This window comes from Phoca vitulina, unplaced genomic scaffold (assembly GCF_004348235.1).
Source record: "Phoca vitulina isolate PV1807 unplaced genomic scaffold, GSC_HSeal_1.0 scaffold7, whole genome shotgun sequence".
Taxonomy (NCBI): domain Eukaryota; kingdom Metazoa; phylum Chordata; class Mammalia; order Carnivora; family Phocidae; genus Phoca; species Phoca vitulina.
Window position 1 is genome coordinate 24,482,225 of NW_022589710.1, and position 19,848 is coordinate 24,502,072.

Consider the following 19,848-nt stretch of genomic DNA (forward strand, 5'->3'; position numbering starts at 1 on the left):
GAAGGCACTGAGGTGGACAAATGACCTAAAAAATGGGATAGCTAATCACATTTGGTGTCTTGAAAATTTGAACCATGGAGACTAAGTTGTTAGTAACAAGGAGATCACATTAAAAGTGGAATATTAGAATAAGAGTCTATGAATGATTGTGGCTAAGGTTACTAGAGATGTACTGAAAACCTGGCTGATGAGTATATCCTTATATAGGAAGGGAAAGATCCACCAGAGCTTGAATGTGTACCAAAGCATAGGCAGAGACAGCTGGGAAATCCCTGAGACCAGAAGCTCATGACCTTAGGCGTGTGTGTGTGTGTGTGTGTGTGTGTGTGTGTGTGTGTGTGTGTCTCTCTCTCTCAGGAACTCAGCCTGATACTCTTAGGAAAAAAGACTGGCAGTCTTCAGCCAGAAATGTGATCCATAGGGAGCAGGAAGGATGGTAGCTCTGTGTCTGAGATGGCTGACATTGGAATCAGTCCTGCTTCTTAGCAATATGTTGTTGCTTATTTTATAAATAACATGAAAACTTCTTAGGACAGCTAAAAGGTACTTTTTTATTAGTATCATCCAACTATTACATAAAGGCCTATGTATTACACTTGCTAGTTTTATCCCATTAAAATTCTAAACTGGATGTTTAAAGTAATGTCTCTCATTCTTAACTAATCATAAAATCACTTATTAATTAGAGATTCCTAGGCTCACTTTATGCTTTCTGAATCAGAATCTTCAAGGGATTCCTAAGATCAGGCAAGTTTCAGAAACACTGTTTTAAATAATTCCGTTTGGATAAGTATTTTCTGAGTTATAAGTACCTGATTTACAGTTTGTAACAACAGCTATTTATACTGACACAACCATTCCATTCCAACATTATGCATCTTCATTGTTTGTTTTGGAGAACAAACCTGTCAAGACAGATTTAACATTTGGCTACTGATATACACAATTATTTGATTTTTAAATATATATATATATATATATATATATATTTCTTTTACACTCCTTCCCTTTACCCCTTTGGATGGCAGGAAGGAAAGAGGGCAATGAACATGCATATATTAATTTGTTTCGCCCTGACAGTTAATTCCATATCAGGCAATCTTTCTCATAAATACATCTATTTTCCTTAATCATCTTACTCATTTCTCTCTGTCATCTAATTCCTGGTCATTTACTACAGGAAAATTTCATTCTCTATTCTCTTTGTTTTATGCACAAAGCAAAAAACAACTCTAAACACGGTTAGTAAATTTAGAAACTACTATTGTTAACATCTACTCAAGAAAAGGAAAGCCAGAGTCCTGAAGTTAAATTGGACCAACAAACATACAGAGAATGTACCTGCTACTATTAAAGCCTTCGCAAGTGCCTAGATATCCTCTTCAAAATGTCCTTAAGATCTGATTTTCTAGGGGCGCCTGGGTGGCTCAGTCATTCAGCTCAGGTCATGATCCCAGGGTCCTGGGATCGAGCCCCGCATCGGGCTCCCTGCTCAGTGGGGAGCCTGCTTCTCTCTCTACCACTCCCCCTGCTTGTGTTCCCTCTCTGTCAAATAAATAAAATCTTAAAAAAAAAAAAAAGATCTGATTTTCTAGTATCTTGTGGAGAGTTTTTGCATCTATGTTTATGAGAGACACTGGTCTGCAGTTTTCTTTTTTTGTACCGTCTTTGGTTTTGGTATGAAAGTAATATTAGCACTATGAAGTGAGGCAGGCAGGTCACATTCACTGTGTGCTGACCCTGTCAGGCACTGGGAATGTATTAGTGAAACAAATAAAACAAAAACAGACAAAACACTTGCTCTCTGGGTGGGTGTCAGAAAGTAAAACAAGTGAATATATATGTCAAGTACTATAAGTGCTAAGAAGAAAAGTTAATTAACCAGAGCTTGGGATCAGAGAATGACGGAGCTAAGTGCTGTTTTACATAGACTGAAGGGTCAGAAAGGCCTTTCCAATAGGTGATGTTTGAGCAAATACATGAACGTAGTGAGGGAGTAGGTCAAATGGATCCCTAAGGGAATAACATTCTAGGCCCAAGGAACAGCAAATATGAAAGCTTTAAAGCAGCAGTGTATCTGGCACATTAGAAAAAGAGAGACACCCAGTGTTTGTAAAGTGAACCAGAACAGTGGTAGAAGATGGGATGAGCCAGGAATTAGAAGGCCAGATCAGAAGTGGCCTTTTCTGGAGTGTCTGGGTGGCTAGTCAGTTGAGTGTGTGATAATTTCAGCTGAGGTCTTAATCTCAGGGTCATGAGTTCAAGCCCTGCATGGGTTCCACGCTGGGCATGAAGCCTACCTAAAATAAAAAGGGGGGAACGCCTGGGTGGCTCAGTCAGTTAAGTATGTGACTCTTGATGTCGGCTCAAGTCATGAGTTGTGAGATCGAGCCCTGAGTTGGGCTCCATGCTCAGGTAGGAGTCTGCTTGAGATTCTCTCTCTCCTTCTGCCCCTCTACCACCATGCACATGACGCGCACTCTCTCAAAAAAATAAAATCTTGGGGCGCCTGGGTGGCTCAGTCGTTAAGCGTCTGCCTTCGGCTCAGGTCATGATCCCAGGGTCCTGGGATCAAGCCCTACATCGGGCTCCCTGCTCCGCGGGAAGCCTGCTTCTCCTTCTCCCACACCCCCTGCTTGTGTTCCCTCTCTTGCTGTGTCTCTCTCTGTCAAATAAATAAAATCTTTTAAATAAATAAATAAATAAATAAATAAATAAATAAATAAATAAAATCTTAAAAAAAAAAAGGGAAATGGCCTTTTCAGCCATCATCATAAGGACCTTGGATTTTAATCCAAGCAAGATGGCAAGCCTTTGAGATTTTTGAATAATAGAGTATAGTATCTTGGTTTCAGAAGGATTGCTCCGGTTCCTGTGTTGAGAACAGATTCAACATAGCATATGGGGGGCAGGGGAGAGAAGAAGTTGGAGGGGGGCAGTGATAGCTCAAGGCCTAAAGCAAAGCTATCATTGAGATAACTCATGCTAGAGTTGAAGTGGTTTAGGCCAGGATGGCAGCAAAGAAACTGTTGACAAAATTAAGAGTTTGGATATATTCTGAAGGTGGAGCTTTTTGAAGGTAGGAATGTTTATTTTTTAAAAGTTCCACAGGTGATTTTGGGGGCTCCTGGGTGGCTCAGTTGGTTAAGTGTCTGCCTTCGGCTCCGGTCATGATCCCAGGGTCCTGGGATCGAGCCCTGCATCAGGCTCCTTACTCAGTGGGATTCTGCTTCTCCCCCTCCTTTCTGCTCATGTGCTCTCTCTGTCTCTCTCAAATAAATAAAATATTAAAAAATATATTAAAAAAAAGTTCCACAGGTGATTTTCATATATCCTCCTTCCCTCAACAGAACCACTAGCATAATTCCTAACCTGCCTGAAGTTATGCAGTTATTAAGTGGCAGACAATATTTAGAACCCCAGCAATCTGTCTCCAGAGCCCCAAACCTATCCTATCTCTCAAACCCCTAAAATGCTGTTCCTTTCATGTGACAATGTTTTGGAGAGGGCTATAACTTTGACTAATACTAGCAAAATATTCTTTAATATATATTGAATTTCCGGAGAGTTTAGCATATTTTAATATTTCCACAAAAAGTGAAACAAGATTTTCCAATTGTTATTTCATCAAATATCAATGGGTTCATGCTTTTCCTATCTACTACAAGTATTTCTAGTACAAGTATTGTTCATATTTCCTACTTTAATCCTTTTTAAACAAATATTCACAGAAAGCTATCAGAAACATGTCTAGTTCTATATGGGCATCAATAATGGAAATTACTTTTTTAAACGAAATAAAACCTGTTTTATTTCTTATTATTGTATCACATTAATATTTTTATCCTACAACAGTCAGCCAATGTAGAAAAATATAAAGAACAAAATAAAAGTCACCCACAAATCCACTATCAAGAGACACCCACCATTCACATTTCTTCCAGTCCTGTAAGTATTTTTTTTTTTTTTAAGATTTTATTTATTTATATGACAGAGAGAGACACAGCAAGAGAGGGAACACAAGCAGGCGGAGCGGGAGAGGGAGAAGCAGGCTTCCCGCCGAGCAGGGAGCCCGATGCGGGGCTCGATCCCAGGACCCTGGGATCATGACCTGAGCTGAAGGCAGATGCTTAACGACTGAGCCACCCAGGCACCCCTCCAGTCCTGTAAGTATTTAAGGTTTCTCCCACCATAGACACAAGCTGGACTCATACTCTACAGGTTCACGACCCATTCTGTAAACATTTTCTGTGTCGTTAAGAATCATTTAAAAGGTATCCAAATTGGAAAGAAGTAAAATATTTGTTTGCAGATGATACGATCTTATTTGTAGAAAACTCTAAAGATACCACAAGAAAACTTTTAGAATAAACAAATTCAGCAAAGTTTTAAGAAACAAAATCAACACAAAAAATAAGTTGTGTTTCTATACACTAATAATGAATAATAAGAAAAGAAAATTAAGAAAACAATTCCATTTACAATTGCATCAAAAAGAATAACAGACTTAGGAATGAACCTAACAAAGGTGGTCAAAGTACACTGAAAACTACAAAACATTGCTCAAAGAAATTAAAGATGACATAAATAAACAGAAAGATATCCCATGTTCAGGATAAGATGATTTACTATTGTTAAGATGTCAATAAAATACCCAAAGCAATCCACAGATTCAACATAATCTGCATCAAAATCCTAATAGCATCTTCTTAGGAGAAATAGAAAAAAATCATCCTAAAATTCATTTGGAACCTCAAGGAGCCTCAAATAATTTTGAAAAAGAACAGATATGGCAGACTCACACTTCCAGATTTCAAAACACATTACAAAGTCACAGTAATAAAAACAGCATGCTACTTCTGTAAAAACACACAGATCAATAGTTCAGAGTAGAGAGCCCAAAAATAAACCCACACAATTATGACCAAATGATCTTTGACAAGGGTGCCAAGACCACTAAACAAGGAAAAGACAGGCATTTCAACAAATAGTGTTGGGAAACCTGAGTATCTTCATACAAAAGAATGGAGATGACCCTTATCTTACACTATATATACACAAAAATTAACTCAAAATGAATTAAAGATCTAAATGTAAGATTCAAAATGATGAAACTCTTAAAGAAAAACTTCCTAACATTGGATTTGGCAATGATTTCTTAGATATAGCACCAAAAGCACAAGCCAACGAAGGCAAAAATAGGTAAATGGGACTATGTCAAACTTAAATTTTTTTTCATCAAAGGACACAATCAACAGAGTGAAACGACAACCTGTGGAATGGGAGAAAATATGTGCAAACCATGTATCTGATGAGTGGTTAATATCCAAAAAATATAAAGAATTGCTACAACTCAACAACAAAAAATAACCAATTAAAACATGGGCAAAAGACTTGAATAGGTATAGCTCCAAAGAGGATATGCAAATGGTCAACAAGCATGTAAAAAGATGCTCCACATCACTAACCATCCAAGAAATGCAAATAAAAACCACATGATATGACCTCACACCCATTAGGAAAGCTATTATAAAAAAAACAAAAACAAAAAACAAACAGAATAACAAGTGTTAGTAGAGACATGGAGAAGTTGAAACCCTTCTGCACTATTGGTGGTACTGTAGAATGGTACAATCATTATGGAAAACATTACGGCAGTTCCTCAAAAAATTAAAAATTTACTACCATATGATCTAATAATCCTATATCTAGGTATATATCCAAAAAATGTGAAAGCAGGTATCAGGGATATTTGCATGCCCATGTTCATAGGAGCATTATTCATGATAGCGGAGAGATGGAAGCAACCCAAATGTCCATCAACAGATGGGTAAATGGATAAACCAAACGTAGCTTAGACATACAGTGGAATACTATGCAGCCATTAAAAAGGAAAGGAAATCCTGTAACATGCTAAAACATGGATGAACCTTGAGGATATTAGGCTGAGTGAAATAAACCACTCACAAAAGAACAAATTATAGGAGGTATCTAAAGCAATCAAGTTTATAAGTATAAAAAGTAGATGGTTACCAAGGGCTGAGGGAAGGGGAGCAAGGAATTGTTGTTTAATAGATGTGGACTTTCAGTTCTACAAGATGAAAAAGTTCCACAGATCTGTTTCACAACAATGTAAATATATTTAACATCACTAAACTATAAGCTTAAAAATGGTTAAGATGGTAAAGCTTAATAATAGGTACTTTTTACCATAATAAAAATAATTTAAAATTATGTGAATATAGCCTAATTTATTTAACCATTTCACCATGGTTGGATATTCAAGTTTTAAAATTTACTGTTTTCAAATATGTTTTATAAATAAAAATCCAGTAATCTAAAAATTGTGTTATCATTTACAGTAAAATTACAATGCAAAAAGTAGTTTTTTTGTTTTTTTTTTTAAAGATTTTATTTATTTGACAGAGAGAAAGACAGCCAGAGAGGGAACACAAGCAGGTGGAGTGGGAGAGGGAGAAGCAGGCTTCCCGCAGAGCGGGGAGCCCAATGCGGGGCTCGATCCCAGGACCCTGGGACCATGACCCGAGCTAAAGGCAGATGCTTAACGACTGAGCCACCCAGGCGCCCCAAAAAGTAGCTCTTTGAATTAATATTTGTAACACTTAGCAATGGAAAAAGCTTTTTTTTTTTTTTTAAACCAGGCATGGAAAAAGCTTTTTATACTAATAAGTACTAAATATATTTCTGAAGTTTATGAAATGAAATCAATCTTAAAGACAGATATCAAAGGGAAAACTGATTTTACTATACAGGTAATACATTAACAGTATCATTTCCAGAAAACCAATTAATTCAATGCTAAATATTCTGTCAGATAATTTTCAACTGTCTTGTTGATTTCATTGTTTTTGTTGGTAATAAGGAAATAGGAGTTTTTTCCACTGAGCAAAATGAGGATAGACTGTAAATAGAACAGTCATTTCTAACAAAACATTTTCCTTGGGATGCCTATCTTAGATTCTGAAAACTCATCTACAGAGAAAATCCCTATCAGTTTTAAATTCACTAATTTAGAATCAGACACTGAAGCTCACTTTTTAAATTACACGGAAACAAAAAGTATCTTCATTTCAATATTATCTTGTGTTCAAAAAGCAAACTGGGATCTAACTGAAACTGAGTACCCTTGCATAACAAAGTGATTTTTACCTAAAATGACAGAAAATGTCTCTTTAGCCTTTATAAGCTTTCTGTATCTATTATTTAAAGGCAATTAAAAAAAAAACAAACCACTGGTGGGCACTTGTGACCCCAACTTAACTTTTCCACCAATTCAGACTTGAACTTTCCAAATAGTGAAGACAGGATACTTATTTTAGTTAAGTAATATTAACTTAATACTTTATTTCACAGATTATTTTGAACAATCAAAATTCTTAGATTTTAAAATAGAAGTTAAATACTAAAAAAGCAAGAAAATACCACTTACCCAGAATAGCTGACATCTGTCCTATTTGGCCAAAGCTCCTACTTTGGGATTTCTTTCAAGAACATTAACAAGGCAATCTAATGGTTGTTTAAATCTTTATATACATTTTGACTTTTTAAAAATTTACTTTCTCTGCTTATACTTCCAGCAAACAAGATGGAGTATTATAAAACAAAACTGAGGGGCGCCTGGGTGGCTCAGTCGGTTAAGCGTCTGCCTTTGGCTCATGTCGATGATCTCCAGGTCCTGGGATTGAGCCCCACATATCCGTCCTGCTTCCTGCTCAGTGGGGAGTCTGCTTCTCCCTCTCCCTCTGCCCCCCCCAACTGGTGCTCGCTCACATGCTCTCTCAAATAAATAAAATAAAATGAAATAACTGAGAAAAGTTTTAAACATCCAAAGATACAGATTCCTATTCATTTTGAAAACTGTCTAAACCAATGAAGTACATTTAACTTGTTATTTTATTTAAAAATGCTGAATTATTTCATGAACGTTTCCAATTCAGCATTTTAAAAAACAAACTAACAAAAGTATATCACATTAATCACCATGGATAATGATTTTATTAAATCACATCCTTATAAGCAAAGCTCAGTTTTGTTTTGTTTTTAATTGAGGTATAACTGACATACAACATTTTATTAGTTTCAGATGACACAATGATTTGATATTTGTATATATTGTAAAATGATCACCACAATAAGTCTAATTAATGTTTGTCAGTAATCACAAAATTTTTTTCTTGTGATGAGAACTTTTAAGATTTATTTTCTTAGCAACTTTCACATATGCAATACAGTATTGTTAACTACAGTCACCATGCTGTACATTACATCCCCATGACTTATTTTATACCTGGAATTTTGTACCTTTTGACTCCCTTCATTCATTTCACCTACCCCCACCCAATTGCCTCTGGCAACCACCAATTTGTTCTTTGTATCTATGAGCTTGGTTTTTGTTTTTATTTAGAGTCCACATATAAGTGAAATCATATAGCATTTGCTTTCTCTGTCTGACTTATTTCACTTAGCATAATGTCCTCTAAATTCATCCATGTTGTCACAAATGCCGGGACTGCACTTTTTTTTTTTACATATACACACATCTTTATCCATTCATCCATGGACAGACATTCCATATATATCTTGGCTATTGTATCTTGGCTACTGTAAAAAATTGCTGTTATGAGCATGGGGGTGCATGTATCTTTTTGAGTTAGTGTTTTCATTTTCTTCAGATGAATACCCAGAGTGGAACTGCTGTATCATAGCATCGTTTCTATTTTTAACTTTCTGAGGAACCTCCACACTGTCTTCCATAGTGGCTGCACCAGTTTAATTTCCACCAACAGTACACAAGGGTTCCATTTTCCTCACGTCCTCACCAACACTTACTTCTTGTCTTTTTGATAAGAGCCATTCTAACAGGTATGAGGTGATATCTTATTGTAGTTTTGATCTGCATTTCCCTGATGATGAGTGATGCTGAGCATCTTTCCATGTGTCTACTGGCCGTTTGGATGTCTGCTTTGGAAAAATGTCTACTCAGAGCCTTTGCCCATTTTTTAATCAGACTGGGGTTCTTTTCGCTACTGAGTTGTTCACAGTTTTTAATAAACTATCATGTGCATAACTTTAAAATACTACCCTTAATTTCACCAGAAAAGAGGGGTAATAATGGGAGAAGAAAATGAAGGGAGGGGAGAGTAGGATTCTGATGATCAGCTTTCTCAGGAATCTTGCTTCTCTTCTGGCTGTCGGCTGCCACTGGCTACAGACTTGTTGAGCAAAATGAGCATCTGTAAAATGAGTTAGAGGGAAGGCTGCAATTCAGACACAGACAGGAAAACATGGTGACATGCATCATCATAATATCTGCCTGCTTTTCTAGGGCAGTCCTTATGTCTGACCAAAGAGATGGAAAATGAAACTAAAATTCACAATGGTATCATCAGTATCATTTATTTTCAATACTAATCACTAGTAAGCCAAACTTTATTCGAATGTCACCATTCGTAAGATGCAGGTACGCATATTTAATAAGTATCTACTATGAAAATAAGATATAGAGATGATTTAATCATTCTTAAAAATAATCATTTGCCTGTGTATACGAAGTGTAACAAAAATACAGAGACACAGGAAGGAATGCTGACATTTTCTTTTTATTTTTGTGGCTAATTAAAAAAACCAATTCTCTACGCTAATTTATTTTTAACTCTAAGTTTCACTTAGAATTTTTATGAGTATTAGAGTTGCAAAAGCAATCTGTTTCAGTGAAATTTTAAATATATTATTACATAAATATATATTATAAATATAATAATCTTTAAGATTAAATTGTGAGGTAAATCTGTAATAAAATTCAGGACTGTACAATTAGTATAAACTTCAATAATCTATTTTTACCTGGGGTGAAAAGTATTATTAAGTTTACAGCTGGGATAACATTTACTCAAAAAAAAAAAAACAAAAACAAAAAATGTCTTGTTTATGTTTTACCAGACATAAGGCTTTTTCTAAGTCATATTGGCAAGTAATTATCTTTTCATGTCTAAATATAATTCTAAACCAGCTCATCTGTTAAATCGATACAAGGAAGCACTTTTGTATTATCCTGGCTTTAGCACAAATTTTTTTAAAAGCTGCTGAGTACAGTTAAAAATTCATTTCTGAAATACAGCTGTCTCCAGAATTATTTGAAGCATCTGAACTGAATGTTGGGAAAATTCATTAGCATACCATCATATTTTTTACCTAATTTTCACATTCCAAAAATGTGAAAAACACCATCTACTTTGGTGAAAATGCTAAAATAAATGAATGAATGAATGAATAAATAAATAAATAAATATCTATGGTCAATGGAAAAACATTTTTTTAAAAAGAGGCAAAATACATGGGGCGCCTGGGTGGCTCAGTTGGTTAAGCGACTGCCTTCAGCTCAGGTCATGATCCTGGAGTTCCAGGATCGAGTCCCGCATCGGGCTCCTTGCTCAATGGGGAGCCTGCTTCTCCCTCTGACCTTCCCCCCTCTGATGTTCTCTCTCTCTTTCTCTCTCTCTCAAATAAAATCTTCTAAAAAAAATAAATAAAAAGAGGCAAAATACAAAAGAAAAAAATCCTCGAATAAGATGTAATGAAACCATCCAAATGAATAAAATTACTGTCACAACCAGATCAATTCCTCAAATTCTAAAGCACAGATGATGAAAATAAATGAAACTACTTACTAAAATGCAAAGTATATATATTTAAAGTATAAGAAAAACTTATAGTTGTTATTTGCTAAATTTACTAAAATTACAATTACTATTAACCATGAACTGAAATCTGAAAATATAATAAATATTAAGGTCTTATCTTCTGAACATCACAGCTCATAGAAGATAAGCAGTATTAGTGCCACAAATAATCAGGCAGAAGCAGCAAGACCTGCAGAGGAAAAAACGCCAAGACAGCCTTACAGTTTCCCCCAATACTACACACAGAGAAGATGTCTACACATTTTTGAGGGTGGAATAATGTGTGATACAAATAGTTCTATATTTAGTCAACTGGTCATTCTTATTCAAAGGCAAAAGAAAGACATTTATAATATTCATTTGTACAAAAACTATTTACTGAGTGCCTACTGTACCGTATTACACTGTTTCAGATGCTGAAATATAGCAGCCAAGAGAGACCACTATATATTTATTTATATTTATTACACAAACACATATACATACATAAACATATACATTTTATTTCAGAGAACTAAAATAACAAGAGCTTGAGCAGCCACTTCAAATTAGGTAGTCAGAAATGGCTCTCTCTGAGGACATGACTTTTAAGTTGAGATGTAAATGACCAGAAGCCTTCTGTTCAAAAGATCATGAAAAATAGTACTTCAGGTAGAATGAAGGGCTAGTTTAATCTTGGACTGTTTAAATAAAAAGAAAATGAAAGCAGACTAGAGAAGGGAAAAAGTTACATGATGAGTTCAGAGAAGGAGACAGAGCAAATCATGTAGGGTTTTATAAGCAACGTTAAAAGTGCGAATATTATTCTAAGTGGATTCGAAAGCTTCAGAGAGTTTTGAAGCAGGAGAGCACTATGATCTGATTTGTGTTTTAAAAAGATCAGTCTGGTGGCTTGGTGGCAACCAGATGGTAGTAGATGGGAGGTGTGGGACAGGACAGTGAGACTAGAAGGGTAGAGAAGGCAATAAAGAGAAGTAGACAGATGCAGGATATATTTTAGAGGTAGAGTTGAAGAAACCTGCTAACAGATTGACTCTGGAGTACAAATAAAAGAGAGAAATCCCAAGGACAACACCTAGATTTTTGGCTTGGCTAACTGCTTGTCAAAATGGGGAAGACTGAGGGAAGAGCAGGTTTGGGGTGAACAATCAATTTGTGGATTCAAACTATACTACTGCTAATACATAGAGGAAAATGTATATGATTATTTGATTCATTCTATTAATAGCTGATACGAAATAAGCCAGTCAGAATGGCAGGGACATGGCATGAAAAGACCAATACTGAGCACCGAATCCACTTAAATATAAAACTAAGTTCAAATAATTGGTATATTATAATTCTTAAAAGATATGCAGACTAACACACACTCAATGCCCCAGTATAATAAAAAAATTCTCAGGCAAAAACCTCCAGGGGCGCCTGGGTGGCTCAGTTGGTTAAGCGACTGCCTTCGGCTCAGGTCATGATCCTGGAGTCCCGGGATCGAGTGCCGCATCGGGCTCCCTGCTCAGCAGGGAGTCTGCTTCTCCCTCTGACCCTCCTCCCTCTCATGCTCTCTGTCTCTCATTCTCTCTCTCTCAAATAAATAAATAAAATCTTTAAAAAAAAAAAAAAAACCTCCAAATAAACTAACCAATGTCTGAAAACTGGGAGATGAAGAGGCAGGGGGTAAAATTCAACATCTTTAAGCCTAGAAGTCAATGACTTTCAGTGCTTAAGTTAATAAATCAAAAACATCCATTTAAACATGTTAATCAAAGTCTTGTAAGCCATCCTATCCTCCGTTAAAACTAGACTGTGTACCTTGCAAATTATCAACAGTAAAAGAGCCATAATTTTTAAAATTTTTAACAGCTTCAAAAAACATTAGAAAATAAAACCACAACAAAGGATCAAACATTTCACTAAACAATACAGTAACAGACTCATCTATTAAAAGGAGAAAGATTCAGATTGGGTTATAAAATGAAACTCACATACACCTAAAAACCAATGACCCAGAAAGGATTAAAGTAAAATGACAGGCCCAAGTATAGCAGCTGTATCCATTTGTTAATATGCCACACAAATATAATCAAAAAGGAGAGTTGGCAAGATCAGTGTTTGACGAAGTTAAACTAAAGGCAAAAGGGCATGAAAAGCTATCTAATGAAATGCTATCGATGAAAAGCCACCTGCCAGAGAGAAAATAAGTCCAATAAATCAATGACTTACATAAATATCAACAGTAACCAACTAGAAAGTGTAAGGGGGGGGGGAAATGACATTCGTAACAGCAAGAAATATCATAAATATGAATTATTTGGCAAGTTATAATACTTGGCTGAAGACCTGAATTTCTACTCTCAAAATGCTATATCTTCTAAATTAACCTCACAAGCTTTTTTCTCTTCGACAAAAATGATTTTAAAGTTCTCCTGAAAAATAAAAGCAGTGAAGATTATAAAATGCATTGAAAAGTTAGAATCATCAAAAACAGGATAGTACTGAAGAAGGAATAGGAGGGAAAAACAATCACTGGAACAGAAAACAAAACCCATGGATACATGGAAATTTAGTTTACAACAGTCAAGGCATTTTGACCCTGAGAATAAAAGAGAAGAGTCTGTGTAAACAGCTCTGGGAAACTATCTAGCCACTTGAAAAAGAATAAACCTAGAGCTCTCCCTCGCCCCTTAGAACAAAATTGTTCCTGATGGAGCGAATATATAAATACTGGAAGAAAAGAAGGGAAAAAACTAGAAAAAATTACAGTTAAATACTTTTAGAATTGTCTAGTAGAAAAGGCCTACTGAGGAAAAGGAGAATAGTGAAAGGAAAACCGAAAATTTATCTAAGAAGAAAGAAACCACTTTCACACAGAAAAGAAAAGGATGACAAGCAGAGTACGAAGAGAGAAGACAAACTGGGGAAAACCTGAAAAACATATGAAGAGTCACTATTCTCAAAGTGCAAATGGCATCTAAAAATCGATAATAAAAGACAATTTGGTAGAATTGGGCAACATATAAGTATAGGCAAATAACATTATAAAAATGATCAAATACTAAAATCACATTATCAAGCATTTATTGAACTTCTATATTATTCTTTTAGGGGAGAGAATTTAAACATTAGTCAATCTTACATATTAAGGAACTCTGACATAAGGTCAACATAGCACAAAAAAATTCCAACCTTTCAATCTTAATGGTCCCAACAATTAATCTTTATGTATTAAATAATAACATCATATGATGGTATGTGTTTCTCTTTTATGACTTAATGAGAAGTCAGTATAGTAAGATTTTTTAAAGATACATTCAACTCAAATAAGTGAATATGCTAAAGCAAGCCCAGTGCACTCACTGAGGGCAGAGAAGGGATAAATATCTTTCTTCCCTCTGAGAACGCAGCCCATTCATTATTTGGACTATAACCATCCCTTGAACATAACTTGAGTATCTGCTCACGACTCCTCCAGAAGAGGCAAATGCTTGCATAGTTGTGTTATATTCTCTTCTATTTGTGTTAGTGACATCATTGGAGATCACTCTATACTTACTAAATAGCACTTAATAAGAGAACTCTTAAGAGTATTTTTTTTGTGATCCATATTTTTTTTTATTCAAGCGTAACTGGCAAACAGTATAATATTAGTTTCAGGTGTACATGATTCAGCAATTCTATACATTTCTCAGTGCTCATCACAATAAGTGTACTCTTAATCCCCTTCATTTCTTTCTTTTTTTGTTTTTTTTTTTGTTATGTTATGTTAATCACCATACATTACATCATTAGTTTTTGATGTAGTGTTCCATGATTCATTGTTTGCGTATAACACTCAGTGCTCCATTCAGTACGTGTCCTCTTTAATACCCATCACCAGGCTAACCTATCCCCCCACCCCTCTCCCCTCTAGAACCCTCAGTTTGTTTCTCAGAGTCCATAGTCTCTCATGGTTTGTCTCCCCCTCTGAATTTCCCCCCTTCATTTTTCCCTTCCTACTATCTTCTTTTTTTCATACATAATGTATGATTTGTTTCAGAGGTACAGGTCTGTGATTCAACAGTCTTACACAATTCACAGCGCTCACCATAGCACATACCCTCCCCAGTGTCTATCACCCAGCCACCCCATCCCTCCCACCCCCCACCACTCCAGCAACCCTCAGTTTGTAATCCTGAGATTAAGAATTCCTCATATCAGTGAGGTCATATGATACATGTCTTTCTCTGATTGACTTATTTCGCTCAGCATAATACCCTCCATTTCCATCCACGTCGTTGCAAATGGCCAAGATCTCATTCCTTTTGATGGCTGCATAATATTCCATTGTATATAAATACCACATCTTCTTTATCCATTCATCTGTCGATGGACATCTTGGCTCTTTCCACAGTTTGGCTATTGTGGACATTGCTGCTATAAACATCGGGTGCACGTACCCCTTCGGATCCCTACATTTGTATCTTTGGGGTAAATACCCAGTAGTGGAATTGCTGGGTCGTATGGTAGCTCTATTTTCAACTTTTTGAAGACCCTCCATACTGTTTTCCAGAGTGGCTGCACCAGCTTGCGTTCCCACCAACAGTGTAGAAGGGGAGAACTCTAAGAATATTATAACAATTTCTAATACCCAGGGAAAAAAATGATACCGTGTCTTATATGAAAGCTTATTTTTAAAGTGTTGTAGCATAAGCTACCCTCAGTAATCTCTCTTTAATGAATCATATACATAATGATGAAAATATTGTATCTGAAATGCAAAAACATTTTTAATGCTCAAATTAAGAAATTGTTTGGCATAATTACAGTCACACAATTATTCTACATGTCTAAGTTTATGAAGCAGCAAATGAACAATCAGCAAATATTCACCTACCTGGTCAAAAATTACCACTCCTTTTTCAACAACATTATTTTGCAGAAATAGAAAAATTTATCCTAAAATTTATATGAAATCTCAAGGGACCTTGGATAGCCAAAACACTCTTGAAAAAGAAGATTAAAATTGGATGATTCACACTTCCTGATTTCAAAACTTACTACAAAGCTATGGTACTCAAAGTAGTGTGATACTGGCATACAGACAGACATAAGGACCAGCAGAATAGAATAGAGAATCCAGAAGTAAGCCCTTGCATATATGGTCAAAGATTTTTTGACCTTCAACCAAAAAGATTTCTGACAAGGCTTCTAAGATTATTCAATGGGGAAAGGACCATCTTTTCAACAAATGGTGCTGGGAAAATGGATATCCACAAGCAAAAAAACAAAGTCGGACCCGAACCCAACACCATATACAAAAATTAACTCAAGATGATCACACACTTTGTAAGACGTAAAACTATAAAACTCTTACAATAAAGCAAAGCTCATTGACACCAGATTTGGCAATGATTTCTTGAGTATGGTACCAAAGGCACAGGCAGAAATTTTTCATGAAGTCCAGCTGGCCTGTTTTTTCTTTTGTATGGTACAAAAGAAAAAACAGGCCAGCTGGACTTCATGAAAATTTTAAAATTTTATGCACCAAAAGACAATATCAACACAGTAAAAAGCCCATGGAATGGGAGAAAATATTTGCAAATCATATATCTGATATGGGATTAATATCCAGATTATAACAAAGAGCTCCAAAAACTCAACAATAAAGAAACAAACAACCCAATTAAAAAATGAGCAAAGGACTTAAACAGACAATTCTCCAAAAATGATATACAAATAAGCACATGAAAAGATGCTCAACATCACTAATCGCTACAGAAATGCAAACAAAAGCTACAATGAGATACCCCCTCACATCCATTAGGATGGCTGCGATAACAAAACAAAACAGAAAAATAACACGTGTTGATGAGGATGTGAAGAAATTGGAACACTTGAACACTACTGGTAGGAATGCAAAATTGTACAGCCACTGCAGAAAACAGTATGGTGGTCCCTAAAAAATTAAAAATAGAATTACCATATGATCTAGCAATTCCACTTCTGGGTATATAAAAAGAATAAAAGCAGGTCTGGAAGAAATATTTGTATGCTCATCCTCATATAGCAGTATTATTCACAATAGCTAAAATGTGGAAGCAACCCAAGTGTCCATCAACATATGAATGGATAAGTAAAATGTGATCTATTCATTCAATGGAATGTTATTTGGTCTTGAAAAGAAGGAAATTCAGACGTATGTGACAACTGGATGAGACTTGAAGACATTATGCTAAGTGAAATAAGCCAGCCAGTCACAAAAAGACAAATACTATATGATTCCACTTAAATCAAGTACCCAGAGTAGTGAAAATCACAGAGACAAAAAGTAAAATGGTGGTTGCCAGGGGCTAGGAGGAAGACCAGAATGGGAAGTTACTATATAATGGGTATAGAGTTTAAGTTTTACAAGATGAAGAGTCCTGAAGACGGATGGTGGTGATGGTAGCACAACATTATCAAGGTATTTTATTCCACTGAACTATACACTTAAAAATGGTTTCAGGGGCACCTGCGTGGCTCAGTCATTAAGCATCTGCCTTCAGCTCAGGTCATGATCCCAGGGTCCTGGGATCGAGCCCCGCATCGGGCTCCCTGCTCAGCGGGAAGCCTACTTCTCCCTCTCCCACTCTCCCTGCTTGTGTTCCCTCTCTTGCTGTGTCTCTCACTGTCAAATAAATAAATAAAATCTTAAAAAAAATGGTTTCGTTGGTAAATTTTCTTGTTATATGTATTTTACCACAATAAAAAACTGGAGAGAAAAAGCTACTACTGCTCTCATTAGAAAACTCTTTAAGTTATCGAAATTAACAAAATCGTTTCAGGTTTTACACAGTTGTTTTGTTTTCAAAGCAAATTTCTCAGTATTTTTTTTTTTTTTAAGTAATCTCTACACCCAACATGGGGCTCAAACTCACACCCCAAGATCAAGACTTGCATGCTCTACTGAGCCAGCCACGCACCCCTGTCTGTTTTAAAACAAACAGCTTTCTGTTACAAAGAAGTGTTTAGAAAAAAAAAGGCACTAGGCTAAGACCAGAATTATTAAACGTAACAGCCAGGTTACATCTGACATATAAAATACCATTATCCCAAATATTACCAAATATCTCGCCCCATCAATGAATACTTTCCTAATTAAATTCTCATAAAAGAAGTTCAAATATTTCACTACAACCTTAAAACAGAATTACTTTAACACCGTCAATGTGCCTTCCAATTTTTGAATGTGCACATTTCAAATTTTATTTAGCAACAAAACTATCACACCAAACTCATCTTTAACTAACAACCTCCAATGGAATTTAATTATAACCATATTGGATATCTTACTGCCCTGACAACAAAGATTTCTTTTTGGAAGAAGGGAAATAAGGAAAAAATATGGAAAATGCTTGTTAAGTCCTATATTTATGAACTACACAAGAAAAGTATTCAAAAATTATCTTGAGAGTTTTAATACATACCAGGCTCCAATTTGATAATTTTTACTGCAGCCAACTCTCCTGTATGAATATTTCTAGCCTAAAATGAAAATAAAAATGTTTTTAAGTTTGTTAATTATATAAAAATTATTTGGCACTAAGTTAATTAGCTGCTTATCAACCATGCTTTTAATAGAACTTTATTTCCAATAAAATGAATATATTTTCTCATTAAAGAAAAATATAGAAAAGACACACACACACAGTTACCTTTCGTCCCACCACTCAAAACTAGCTATTATTTACAATTTTTGTTATACTTCCGCTAAGTCTTTTCTTATACTAGAGTTAATATTCTTATTGATTAAAAAAAATACTCATGGTTTTTATATATTTTATAAATATAATAATAGATCATTAAGGGAAAATTTAGAAAAACAAGTCATCTGTATCTTACTACCCAGAGGAAAAAAGTTAAATAGAGCATGTGTTTCTTTTTTTCCATGTGTAGATGTGTAAGTGCTTACATGTGTATGTGCGGTAGAAGATAATGCCATCATACATAGTCTTCTACAATGTTATTTATAATGCTGCATAATTTTCTATTGATGGGAGATAGACTGTATTTCACTAATCTGGTATTGTTGAACATGGAGGGTTTTAATATTATTCTGCAGTTATAAATACAGGGATAAATATATCTTAGCTTCATATCTATCCACAGCCTTATTTCCTTCAGATAAATTCCTAGAAAAGAAACTATTCACTACTTACCAAAAAATCATGGACAGACTGATTTTTTAAAAAGATTTATTTATTTGAGAGAGAGTGCACGAGCGCCGCACACACCCAAGTAGGGGGAGGGGCAGAGGGAGAGACTCCTCAAGCAGACTCCCGGCTGAGCAGGGAGCCCAAGATGGGGCTGGATCCCATGACCCATGAGTACACGACCTGAGCAGAAACCAAGAATCGGACACTTAACCGACTGCACCACCCAGGTGCCCCTGGACAGACTTATTGTAATTAGTGCTGCAATGATTATAACTGCAAATATTTTGGCACATACCAGAGTTTATCAGTAAGTCAACCTACAAGTCTATTTGTTAGGTCAAAAGGTGTGTGGATTTTAAATGAAAATATTGCCATAGTGCCCTTTAACAAAACTGTGTGAATTTATATTCTCACCAACTTTGAATGTGAAATCTATATTCGCTAAGTTCTCTTGTAGGTCCAAATTTTAATTCTGTTTTTAAAATTATGAACTTTCTCCATGTTATACATAATTTTAAATGGCTACATAATAGTCCACAAAATCATTCTCCCTTATTGTTAGACATTAAGAATGCTACACATAGTCTTTTCATTATTTAAGATTATTTCTTTCAAATGGATTCTAAGGTTTGAAATTAACTAGGTCTAAGGGTATGAATATGAGCATTTAAGGCCATCAACACATACTACCAAAACAGTCTAAAAGCATTGTACTATTATGTTGTCATTGCTAATATGAATGCTCATTTTCACTACATCCAGTGGCATACCATATGTAGAAATGCAATTTAATACTTTACGATGTCTTTCATTTACTCTATTAGATTCAAATGTAAACTTTCATAATTGGCATAAAAAATAAGGAGCGTATGATAAAACAGCAAAGTAAAATTATACCAATTTGCTGGATTAAATAGGCAATGTTACAAGAGGGAAAAAGGGAAAATAGAATAATGACCAAGAATGTAGGGAAGACAGCC

At 35.4% G+C, this 19,848-nt stretch overlaps 1 protein-coding gene across 8 annotated transcripts in view; it reads right to left on the reverse strand.

The window, feature by feature from the left end:
- The window catches only part of MAP4K5 (mitogen-activated protein kinase kinase kinase kinase 5), a 108,533-nt gene that overhangs the window by 66,758 nt on the left and 21,927 nt on the right, over positions 1–19,848 (reverse strand). For all 8 annotated transcript variants that reach the window (XM_032405065.1, XM_032405062.1, XM_032405061.1 and 5 more), the window contains exon 3: positions 18,140–18,197. In XM_032405065.1, coding sequence (XP_032260956.1) covers positions 18,140–18,197 — 58 coding nt within the window. The remainder of the gene's footprint in view (positions 1–18,139; positions 18,198–19,848) is intronic.